Source organism: Oncorhynchus mykiss, chromosome 17 (assembly GCF_013265735.2).
Source record: "Oncorhynchus mykiss isolate Arlee chromosome 17, USDA_OmykA_1.1, whole genome shotgun sequence".
Classification (NCBI taxonomy): domain Eukaryota; kingdom Metazoa; phylum Chordata; class Actinopteri; order Salmoniformes; family Salmonidae; genus Oncorhynchus; species Oncorhynchus mykiss.
In genome coordinates this window covers 79547147-79559932 of record NC_048581.1, presented here as the reverse complement: position 1 = coordinate 79559932, position 12786 = coordinate 79547147, and the positions used below count along the sequence as shown (strand labels likewise).

At 39.8% G+C, this 12786-nt stretch overlaps 1 protein-coding gene across 4 annotated transcripts in view; it reads right to left on the bottom strand.

Moving 5' to 3' along the window:
- LOC110493268 (voltage-dependent calcium channel subunit alpha-2/delta-2) overlaps nt 1–12117 on the bottom strand; it is a 296498-nt gene extending 284381 nt beyond the window's left edge. For all 4 annotated transcript variants that reach the window (XM_036948226.1, XM_036948229.1, XM_036948227.1 and 1 more), the window contains exon 1: nt 11719–12117. In XM_036948226.1, coding sequence (XP_036804121.1) covers nt 11719–11834 — 116 coding nt within the window. In that variant the 5' untranslated portion in view covers nt 11835–12117. The remainder of the gene's footprint in view (nt 1–11718) is intronic.
- Nucleotides 12118–12786: the final 669 nt, after the last annotated feature.

The following is a 12786-nucleotide window of genomic DNA, read 5'->3' as shown; positions in this document are numbered from 1 at the left end:
ACTTAATTTACACTGAAGGTTTTACTAAATAAAATTGTGCATCTATTATTCTGCGTTGCTTTGCTTTCCTAAAAGTGTTGTCCACATGATCCTGCCTTTTATTCCCATCTTCTGACAGAAGATCACTTTGTCCTGTCTTTATTCTTTCAGTTTTCACAACAACTGTAGTTTAGACATTTCGTGATCTGATTGTGCCACAATCCAAAGTAATAAGGTTGATAAAGTAGTCTATCAAAGTAATCAGACCAATTATTTTAGTAAATGTAACTTTGACTACATGTAACTGCTTTGCTTTATTTAGTAAAGTAAAACTATGTCAACTTCTTACACTACCACATTAAAAAAAAAATCTAAAGCAAGCCGCACATCTTTACTTCATGTAAAGTTACCATCTAGTTTGTGCTTGTGTTCTGACGAGACAGCAGCAGCCGGCTCTGAGCCACGCAGCCTTTCAGTTCAGACACACTGTCATTTGCTCTCTGGATAAGAGCGCCTGCTAAATGACTCAAATGTAGATGTAATTTGTCTCTTAATAATATGACAAAAATAAATGTCAGCGTTAAAAGATTCTTATGAAAGACAAGAAAAGACAGATCTATTAAATCTGATTGATGAGAGGGTGTTTCAGACATAATTATGCACTAGACCTGTCTTTTTTATTTCCGCGCTGGGAGAGTTCAACCAATGACATCATTGGTTGATTGAGCCTACTGCCTGATCTAAAAAAAAAAATGGAATCATGTTTTGTAGCAATTATTGTGGCCTTTGTGTTTCGCTGATTGCACGATCACAGTATCAGGGAGTAGATATGGTTGTCCTTCTTCAATAGAGCCATTGGACTTCTCCCAACGATGTTGCAGCATATCTAGGTTGACTAATTTTCCCTGGCTTTGTAAAGACTACAGCCTGACGGGAGCCCTACTTCCTTGCTTCCGAACTCGAAGGCAGGCTTTTCCAAACGGGGGTGGTACCAGTTTACAGTTTCATTGGAGCCATGTTACCATGCACTGTCGATCCGAGATTGCTAAATAATTAGCTACAATGGCTGCTTCTGATGATTCCTCTTCCCAAGAAGAGCAGGACAATGAATTTTTTTTTGATGTTCTTTTACATAGGAACACACAGCCCTATTTATTTGTGCCGGAATAAACTGAAGAGGAGTTGCGAGACCAGCAGGCAGCGGCGGCAGCCTAGACCAGCTGGACAAGGACTCAGGAGGGCAAATTACAAAAAAGTAAGTTGTTTTGCTGTCGGTAGCTAACTGTCAATATAACCTATCTTTTTACACAAGGCAGTGTTTTTCAGTAAAGTACAATTTGATCGATTCGGCCATAACGAGGCTTGCTAGTACCTCTACAAGCCAGGCTAGCCAAATTTAGCTAGCTGTTTTTGCTATACTTCAAATATACCGTAGTACAATATTATAGCTAGTTAGCTAACTAGTCTACAGTAGCTAGCCTCGGTGCCTCTCATTCGGATCAGAACTGGATGCATGTTTTAATGATGTTGGCGGAGAGTAGCGGAATTACTTTGGCTTTATGACTCATATTAGTCTTGGAGTAACTATAACTGTGTGTTATAACTAGCTAGTTAATGTGTGTTTGTGGGATGTCTCATATTCTACACCATGCTGCTACTGTAGGAATACAGACAGTACACAACGATTGGCCATGAACAAATAAGTTGATGACTCAAGAGATGTGAAAGGTCCCATAACAACAATCTCCCCTTGTATCAAAGTGATACCGAACACCTCACTGCACCCACCAAACATACCATATTATGTAAGTATTTCCTTTGTAGAACTGTAGTATTTATTATAAGCGTAAGTAGTATATTTTTCTTTCTACTGTATATATGTCATACATTGCCATAACTGTTCCTGTGTACTGCTGTGTAAACTCACCTCGGTCTCTTGAGCAAATAAACTTGGCCTTGAATACAAGTCATGTCTACTTATTTGCTATATTGACAGACTAATCTGCTGTTTTATTGAAACATGTTTACTTTGCCAACACATTTAAGTTTAAATGATACATGATAAGCTAGTTTATCCAAATACATTTCATAATTATCACAATGAATTGATCCAGAAGTTGAAGTCTACACTTTATTGGTTTTTGATGCAGCTGGAATCATTTAGTCATTTGTCAGTACACTTTTAAAAATATATATATATATTTAAAACCCCGTTATATACATACAGTGGGGCAAAAAAGTATTTAGTCAGCCACCAATTGTGCAAGTTCTCCCACTTAAAAAGATGAGAGAGGCCTGTAATTTTCATCATAGGTACACGTCAACTATGACAGGCAAAAAAAAATCCAGAAAATCACATTGTAGGATTTTTAATGAATATATTTGCAAATTATGGTGGAAAATAAGTATTTGGTCAATAACAAAAGTTTATCTCAATACTTTGTTATATACCCTTTGTTGGCAATGACAGAGGTCAAACGTTTTCTGTAAGTCTTCACAAGGTTTTCACACACTGTTGCTGGTATTTTGGCCCATTCCTCCATGCAGATCTCCTCTAGAGCAGTGATGTTTGGGGGCTGTTGCTGGGCAACACTGACTTTCAACTCCCTCCAAAGATTTTCTATGGGGTTGAGATCTGGAGACTGGCTAGGCCATTCCAGCGCCTTCGTTGCCCGGGCGGTGTGCTTGGGATCATTGTCATGCTGAAAGACCCAGCCACGTTTCATCTTCAATGCCCTTGCTGATGGAAGGAGGTTTTCACTCAAAATCTCACGATATATGGCCCCATTCATTCTTTCCTTTACACGGATCATTCGTCCTGGTCCCTTTGCAGAAAAACAGCCCCAAAGCATGATGTTTCCACCCCCATGCTTCACAGTAGGTATGGTGTTCTTTGGATGCAACTCAGCATTCTTTGTCCTCCAAACACGACGAGTTGAGTTTTTACCAAAAAGTTATATTTTGGTTTCATCTGATCATATGACATTCTCCCAATCTTTTTCTGGATCATCCAAATGCTCTCTAGAAAACCTCAGACGGGCCTGGACATGTACTGGCTTAAGCAGGGGGACATGTCTGGCACTGCAGGATTTGAGTCCCTGGCGGCATAGTGTGTTACTGATGGTAGGCTTTGTTACTTTGGTTCCAGCTCTCTGCAGGTCATTCACAAGGTCCCCCCCGTGTGGTTCTGGGATTTTTGCTCACTGTTCTTGTGATCATTTTGACCCCACGAGGTGAGATCTTGCGTGGAGCCCCAGATCGAGGGAGATTATCAGTGGTCTTGTATGTCTTCCATTTCTTAATAATTGCTCCCACAGTTGATTTCTTCAAACCAAGCTGCTTACCTATTGCAGATTCAGTCTTCCCAGCCTGGTGCAGGTCTACAATTTAGTTTCTGGTGTCCTTTGACAGCTCTTTGGTCTTGGCCATAGTGGAGTTTGGAGTGTGAATGTTTGATGTTGTGGACAGGTGTCTTTTATACTGATAACAAGTTCAAACGGTGCCATTAATACAGGTAACGAGTGGAGAACAGAGGAGCCTCTTAAAGAAGAAGTTACAGGTCTGTGAGGGCCAGAAATCTTGCTTGTTTGTAGGTGACCAAATACTTATTTTCCACCATAATTTGCAAATAAATTCCTTAAGAATCCTACAATGTGATTTTCTGGATTTTTTTTATTCTCATTTTGCCTGTCATAGTTGAAATGTACCTATGTGAAAATTACAGGCCACTCTCGTCTTTTTAAGTGGGAGAACTTGCACAATTGGTGGCTGACTAAATAATTTTTTGCCCCACTGTATGTACAACAGCTAGAAATATCATGGCCCAATATTGGACTAAAGGAGCCTATCGTTACTCCTTAGTCCAGGGACCTTACATTTCCATTTAAAGGGTGAATTGGCTCTGGTAGACAAAACAGTCTACCAGAGCCAACAGACACCTCACAAGTCCTCAACTGGCAGCTTCATTAAATAGTACCCACAAAACACCAGTCTCAATGTCAACAGTGAAGAGGCGACTCCGGGATGCTAGACTTCTAGCAGAGTTGCATTGAAAAAGCCATATCTCAGACTGGCCAATAAAAACAAAATATTAAGATGGGCAAGAACACAGACACTGGACAAAGTCGCCTCCTCACTGTTGACGTTGAGACTGGTGTTTTGTGGGTACTATTTAATGAAGCTGCCAGTTGAGGACTTGTGAGGTGTCTGTTTCTAAAACTAGACACTAACGTACTTGTCCTCTTGCTCAGTTGTACACTAGGGCATCCCACTCCTCTTTCTATTCTGGTTAGAGACAGTTTGCGCTGTTCTGTGATGGGAGTAGTACACAGCGTTGTACGAGATCTTCAGTTTCTTGGCAATTTCTCGCATGGAATAGCCTTCATTTCTCAGAACAAGAATAGACTGACAAGTTTCAGAATAAATGTATTTGTTTCTGGCCATTTGAGCCTGTAATCGAGACCCACAAATGCTGATGCTCCAGATACTCAACTAGTCTAAAGAAGGCCAGTTTTATTGCTTCTTTAATCAGAAAAACAGTTTTCAGCTGTGCACCTATTTGCAAAAGGGTTTTCTAATGATCAATTAGCCTTAAAATAATAAACTTGGATTAGCTAACACAACGTGTCATTGGAACACAGGAGTGATGGTTGTTTATTATGGTCCTCTATTCGCCTAGGTAGATATTCCATAAAAAATCAGCCGTTTCCAGCTACAACAGTCATTTACACTATTAACAATGTCTACACTGTATTTATGATTAATATTATGTTATTTTAATGAACAAAAAATGTTGTTCTCTTTCAAAAACAAGGCCATTTGTAAGTGACACCAAACTTTTTAAGTGTAGTGTACATATCTACATTAATGGCCTCCCGAGAGGCACGGTGGTCTAAGGCACTGCATGTGCCATTTGAGATCCTGGTTCGAGAGAGAGAGAGGCCTCTAACAGGATTGCGCAAGGCAGGATTGCTGAAGAAAGCTCACTGACTATGAAAAGCTCACCGGTAGCAATGAAGTGAAAACAGACCACACTGGAGCAGAATGAACTGACGCTGACAGCTACAGATGTAGGATCTTAATTTGAACACTCTTTTGTTGCTGTTTTGGTGCTGAGAAGTATTTTGGTCTGTAATAAAGCCATTTTGAGGAGAAAAACTCATTCTGATTGGCTGGGCCTGGCTCCTCAGTGGGTGGGCCTATGCCCTCCCAGGCATGGCTGCACCCCTGCCCAGTCATGTGAGATCCATAGATTAGGGCCTAAGGAATTTATTTCAATTGACTGATTTCATTATATGAACTGTAACTCAGTAAAATCTTTGAAATTGTTGCATTTTGCATTTATATTTTTGTTCAGTATACATAAATGAACGGAAAACCCACACTAACACACGGTTATATTAACAGTATTGCACTTCTCATGTAGCCTACTTCTGGACAGCTAATAGCCTAGCCTCTGATCAAATAACATTATGGACTAAACGTTCAAATCCTGTTACTGCAGGATTAGTTTGCTGTGAGAATATAGGTCAAATTAAGATTTGACATCTGTAGTGACAATGCCTCTGTCCCCAAGCTAAATACTCCTTACACAACTTAACTAGTGTACAGTACAGTCGCCTATACACAATCACACATACTGTAGACAGACACAACTAAATTGTATACATACTAATCTAAAACACACACACACTCACACACACACACAAAAACAAGCAGGCCTTCGTTGCGGAAGACAGCAGACCCCTTCCTATTTTAGAGGGTCCCTGCCCTTCTGCTCTCTGTCCCTCACTCAAATAAATTCTGTTAAATTCATTATCATTTCATCGACATCAATGAAATCTACAGAAAAAACAACAACTAATGGGGTACAATTGTTCCTTAATACACACATTTAATAACAAATCAAGCACGACCTCTACATTACTAAAGTAGTAATTACAGTGCCTTCAGAAAGTAATCAACCCCCTGACTTTTTCCACATTTTGTTTTGTTACAGCCTGAATTAAATATAGATCAAATTTACATTTTGTCACTAATTACACTTTGGATGGTGAATCACAGTGGCGGTCGGTGCCGTTTAAGATGAGGGAGGACAATATTGTTATTAATGAGCATGGCCTTATATCTATTAGCTACAGCATATTGGATGACTGTCATTCATATTCCAATCACCCATGTCAATGTAACATCGATAGGTTTAAGCTACTACATGATACTAACATTTTCCCCATACCCATCATGAGGTTGCTACAACCTAGCCGATGAGTTAAAGTTTACAACGTAGGTGCACAGATCGAGAGAAATTTGAGTAATCAAGGTGACAGACATTGACACATTCAATACCACCTTGCACACTCTTGCCTGCATCTAGCTGATCTAGGGTGTAATCGGTAGTCTAACAGTTGCAAACGAGAATTTCTATTGGACAAATTCAGGTAAGTTCATCCCCATTTCGTTCAGTTTGCTTTTGTTTTAAGAAAAACATTTCAACAGAATCGGAGGAATGAATTACACCCCTGATCACATGCCAACACAGTTCACTTTCATAGCAGCCACATACAAACAGCATGACCCCTTTGATTGTGGTATAATTCCTTCTCGCATCTACACGATCTCCTCCTCTCACCTTTTCCCTACGCTTGTGGACTTCAGTGCACAACATATCAGCTATGTGACCAGGTGAACTAAACTTCCCAAGCCAAACCTTTATCTCATACTCACTAACCGCTACACACAGCCTACATCGTTGACAGCATATTAACGCCATAGTCAACATAGGTACAAGAACTAACCCGTTAGTAAACGCACTACAATCATGCAGCACAGTGTACAGTCAGCAGCGAGCAGTTTAGCAGTTACATCGGCGGGCCCGGTGACAATAAATTAATAAAACCAAAAGATGACATTGACTTGGAAGAGTTCCACTGTTTGATAGCCATAGCCAGCTAGCTAACATAGCATCCATCTCTGTTTGATCCTGGTGTTTGAGTAGACTATACTAGCTAGCTGCATTCGCTAGCTAAGTAAGTGAAAGTTTAAAAAAATACAACAAACTATGGCTAGCGCACGCTGTCTACTTGTTCATTTTTAAGAAATGTATTTGTTCAAAACTGTTCAACAATTGTCTTTCTCTGTCTTTGAGTCAACTACTCACCACATTTTATGCACTGCAGTGCTAGCTAACTGTAGCTTATGCTTTCAGTACTAGATTAATTATCTGATCCTTTGATGGACAACTTATCAGTTCATGCTGCAACAGCTCTGATAGGTTGGATGTCGTCCTCTGGAAGTTGTCAAAATTACTGTGTAAGTCTATGGAAGGGGGTAAGAACCACGAGCCTCCTAGGTTTTGTATTAAAGTCAGTGTACCCAGAGGAGGACGGAAACTAACTATCCTCCGGCTACACCATGATGCTACCCTACAGAGTGTTGTTGAGGCTACTGTAGACCTACATTGCAAAACAGCTTGTTTTTATCAATTATTTGGTGATGTGAATATTTAGAATAGTTTTAACTAAAAATAATAACGTTTTTAATGTTTCATTATTTTTATTTTTATTAAATTCCCCGAGGAGAATGATCCTCCCCTTCCTCCTCTGAGGAGCCTCCACTGGTGTATCAATACACCCAGTCACAACAAAGATACAGGTGTCCTTCCTAACTCTGTTGCCTGGAGAAGAAAGAAACCGCTCAGGGATTTGACCATAAGGCCAATGGGGACTTTAAAACAGTTACAGAGTTTAATTACTGTGGTAGGAGAAAACTGAGGTAGGATCAGCAACGTTGTAGTTACTCCACAATACTAACCTAAATGACAGAGTGAAAATCTTCCAAAACATGCATCCTGTTTGCAATAAAACTGCAAAAAATGTGGCAAAGAAATGTTGTTTTAGCTCTATTCCGTTTATTTGTATGTTTTTATAAAAAATAAACAGAATAGAGCTAAGCACAGGCAAAATCCTAGAGGAAAACCTGGTTCAGTCTGCTTTCCCACAGACACTGAAAGATAACTTCACCTTTCAGCTGGAAAATAACCTAAAAACACAAGGCCAAATATACACTGGAGTTGCTGATCATTGAATGTTCCTGAGTGGCCTAGTTACAGTTGACTTAAATCGGCTTGAAAATCTATGGCAAGACTTTAAAATGGCTGTCTAGCAATGATCCACAACCAATTTGACAGAGCTTAAAGAATTTTTTAAGTTGTAATTTGCAAATATTGTACAATCCAGGTGTGCAAAGATCTTTGAGACCCAGAAAGACCCGGAAAGGTTTCTTGTAGGGTTAGGTTTTGGAATAGATATTGAAAAAGGGTGTGACCTTTTGCGATTGAATGAACAACACCTGTCTGTAAATATTATTAATCTACAAACACATCAACTACAATATATTTCAAATATATCAACCATTAAACTACCACAGACCTTCATTCTGAGATATGAAAAACAAAATGGGTGTGAACTATCCCTCTAAACTGTAAATATTGCTGGTTTGACCTATGGACTCTCAACACGTGACCTTAGAAGGTAAGCTCATGGCTGATGTATCTGATGTTCAAACCAAGCCAATGATGACCTTCATTTGGGCTGTAGGATATTAAATCCAAAAGCACATTAAATACAACTTTTCGTATGAACCTAGAATAATTCATTGGGCTACATAATATGGGCATGAACAGACCTAAAAGTAGGCCTACAAATCCATCAAATATCGTTCAGCGAGTTTGGGACATTTATTGGGCCTATCATCCAAGACTGTCTCAGGAACAAAATGAAACGTGCTTAAATATCAACCCTATAGCTCTTCAGTCAGACGCCATCACCACGTTTCGGCGATGGATCTCTAAACCCAAGTAATTTCTAGTGAAGTGAAGCATTGAACAAATCTTTCATAATTGAAGTTGGACTATTTTCATAGCTATGTTTATGTTTGTGAAATTACCAATACTTTTATGCACAATATTGTAAGATAAAGTATACCTCATTTACCTTGAGATGATTGTGTAAGATCCTTTCCACCTCCGATAACTGTAAGGAGTTTTCTCCAACATTATTTGTTACAACAAATGAACTGTACTGTTCGGCACACACACACACACACTGTGATACACACACCGGCGACAACACCAGGGTGTCACACATTCCTCTGGATTGCCTTTATCCAATGTCACGTCGTACTCTTTTCTCTTCATTGAGTGTTGGTTCACCATTTTCACCTTGAGGACTCTTTTCATTAGAACTATTTTTGTCCAGTTTACATACTTTTTGTGAATTACTGACATTCTTAATGCCCTCTAATAATAACTTAGTTTCTTATCCAAACAACTAGGGGACTATTCTTATGTAACCTAACCCTATAAGAGTTGACTCAGTCCAGAAAGAAATGTAACCTATACCTACAGTTTAGAAATTAGGCTATCATGTCAATAACATAATTACAAGGCTTCACACTCCTTATTAGCCTAAAGCCTAAATACAAGATAATAATGATTAGTAGGCTAAATGTTTACATTTATTTTAGCTGGAGTAGCCTAAAACAGTTATATCTAGAATATCTTGACACACATTTGTCTCTGTGAGAATCGCCATCATAAATCCTGTAATGGCCCACTACACACTGAGCTAGCTGCTACAAATACAGCTTCCGAGGCAGGACCTGATAGCCTATAGATAACAACTGCCAATTTACACAGTCTATGTATGACACAGGCTACTAATGCCCCACTAAGAGGGGTGAAGCATCAGTTTGAATTACACATGTTTTTATTAGGCAGAAGGAAGGAATTATCAGAAGGATGTCATCATGTGCGTGATTGTGTAGCCGCACAAACTGCATACTATTGTATTATTTTACAAACCATGCATTTGGAAGGGAATAAATAGATTTGGAATTATTGAATAGTCTATCAAACTAGCGGATGCACCTGAGGAGGAAAGTTCCCAAATCCATCTTTATTAAAATCGGATACATCATATTGATCCCGATTTACAGAACGGGTGGGACTAATCCTGAATGCTGATTTGTAAAAAAAAAAAATACAAAAAGTTAAATGAATAAAAAAATAAAAAAACGCATTCCAGCCGGTATCTATTCCACGAGTTACCACTGGCTAAATCTGTGACCTTAAAATGCCTATTTACTCTGTTCCATCTGACTGCACAATCCACTGTCTCTCACAACCCCAATGATCAGGCAGCACAAGTCACATAGTCTGCACACATGCTATATTTTTTATATCAAATAAAGACATTCCGAAAGCGATATTATGAATGTTTATAAAATCTGAAATGACATAAACAGCTGAATAACCGTTGTATTTGGATTTGCAGATTCATTTATCCTAATCCATGGGACAGAATCGGAAACAACGCCAAAAGCTTCTCAGTTAGAGAGAGTGGGGGATTCGGACTCAAAGCATTAGCTCGGCTATACAATACTGTTGCTTGTTTAATCCCAGAAGAAACAAGGAAAGCAACAGTAAGACTCCAGAGTCAGACCACCTTCACTGACACAAGAAATGCAGAAAAAAATAGGCTACACATTGATTGAATCACAAAATGTAAAATATATATATATATAGGCTACTGCAATAAATGTCCATTTTATATAGCATTTTATTATGTTTCAAAAGTTGTGAATAACGGGCCCAATAATGCTTATTAAAACGCCTGGGGACCTATTTACTTATACATATTGTGCAGTCTATTCTCGTTCAGACACTATAATAAAACACTGTCAATTAATACATGTTTTGTTTTGTTTATACAATTTGATTAAATATTATGAAGAAAAACTAGCTGAAACTTGACGGACACGAAGGTGAATAGCTTACATCGAACACACTACAATGGAAAGATGAATCCAAAACCATTCTAAAGGATAGGCATGTGCCTTAGCTTCTTTTTGTAATATATTTCCAATCTATTTAGGTCGAGGAGAGAAATATATACAGACCTATATATTCGTAAAATTAAATTGAAGAATTCGTTCTCCTTCACACCAACCTGGTGACAGGCAGGTAGGTGAATGCCACAGCACAACCGGAGGGCTAGATTTGGACATCCTCCCGGGCACTTTTCTTCCCTACCTGAGTTATGCCAGAGGGGCATGGCATTTTTCTGCTTTAAATTGACTGAATAGGCCTACCGGTAATTAAAAATTGCAATAATGTCAGCAGGATTGCTTGATAATTAGGCTACTTTGATTGTGAGTTTTAAAGGATTGTCATTGTGACTTGGTATAGATCGAAGCAGCTATCACCCATGCGCCGGCAGAATGCTTTTTAAAAACATTGTAGCATGTTTGCCTATCCGTTATGAACACAGAAGACAAAAAAATAGGTGACCTGCATTGAGCGGAAATCGTATCCCAAGCCATGATTAATAATTTAATGCCCATGCTATTACGGGGAGCACCTGTGCCCCATTAGTAGCCTATGATGCATCGATCCATGAACGCAACATCCCATAGCCTAATCAACAATGTATGCAAGGGCAGAAGCGGTAGACCCTCATATTATATGGCTAGATTATCATTGCTAGAATAATATTCTTGCAAGCGGATATATCTATAACATAGCTCACGCATGGTTCAGAGACGGAAACTGCGTTTCTGTTTCAACATCAGACAGCATCGCGCGATTATCGCACCTAGTAAACAGCGTTGTTTGGGCCACCTGTCCCAGTTCTGCGCTCTCCGCAGTATCCCTGTTTCTTTCGCACCCCAAATGGTACTTACGTGTAGTGTTGGGGGAAGCGGAGGCTCCCCGTTGCCGGCGAAGATAAGCTAATGATGAGGATAGTTTGGATTGAGAACAGACAGAATATACCGTAGGACTGAGCGCAGATCGCCATTTTCCATTAAATATTCAAGAAACCGGCATAAATAGAATAGGGTCGTGATAATAATAGTCTCTTAGAGCGGAGCTAATAATAAACGCTGAGCTCCGAAAGTGTGTCGGTTGATGGCGAGGTTCCTCAAGACCTTGCGCTGTGAAATCTCAATCTGAAACGTACAGAGGACTGGCAGCTCAAGACAACCGATTCGAAGACTCACAGATGCATTGACGCTGCTGCCACCGCTGGTGCTGCTGTGCCTTTGCGCACTCGCTCTCCTCCCTCCCTCTCCCTTGCACATTTGCTCCCCTCGCTCCCTCTCCAACCGAACGCGTGAACACAAGACGACACATTCGCTCCAATATTCCTACGCGACAGACGGGGGCGCGCGTGCAGTCTATATCACTGTCCTGTTTTCCATGCTTTCTCCTCTCCTCCTTGGTTCCCACGCTGAAAGACTGGGGAAACTCAACAATTAGGAGCACAAATGAAGGCTTTATTTAGGTAATTACAGACATGACTAGAGGGGGAATAAATGAACTAGAGTGTAAGCATTCTGCATCACTAAAGTTCCTAAGGGCTTCTCTCAGACCAAATGAGTTCTAGTAACTTAAAAGGATTTGACCCAACATAATATAAACAATATGGCAGGAAGAGGCATAATGTATTCAGTACCTCTGTTTTCTCTGTGTCAACTGTTTAAATTGGTCTCCAAAAGGTTGATTAGTTGCAGTCAGATTCTATACAGACACCCTCAACAACCCCAAATATGTATTAACATGTTGTGTCCTAACATCTATAACATAAAATGATACCCATGATTACTGACCCAGTAAAAATACAAGGCCACAGAAACAGGGCTCAGTGGTGCAGTGGTCTAAGATACTGCATCTCAGTGCAGAGGCGTCACTGGTTCGAATCCAGGCTGTGTCACATCTGGCCGTGATTGGGAGTCCCATAGGGCAGCGCA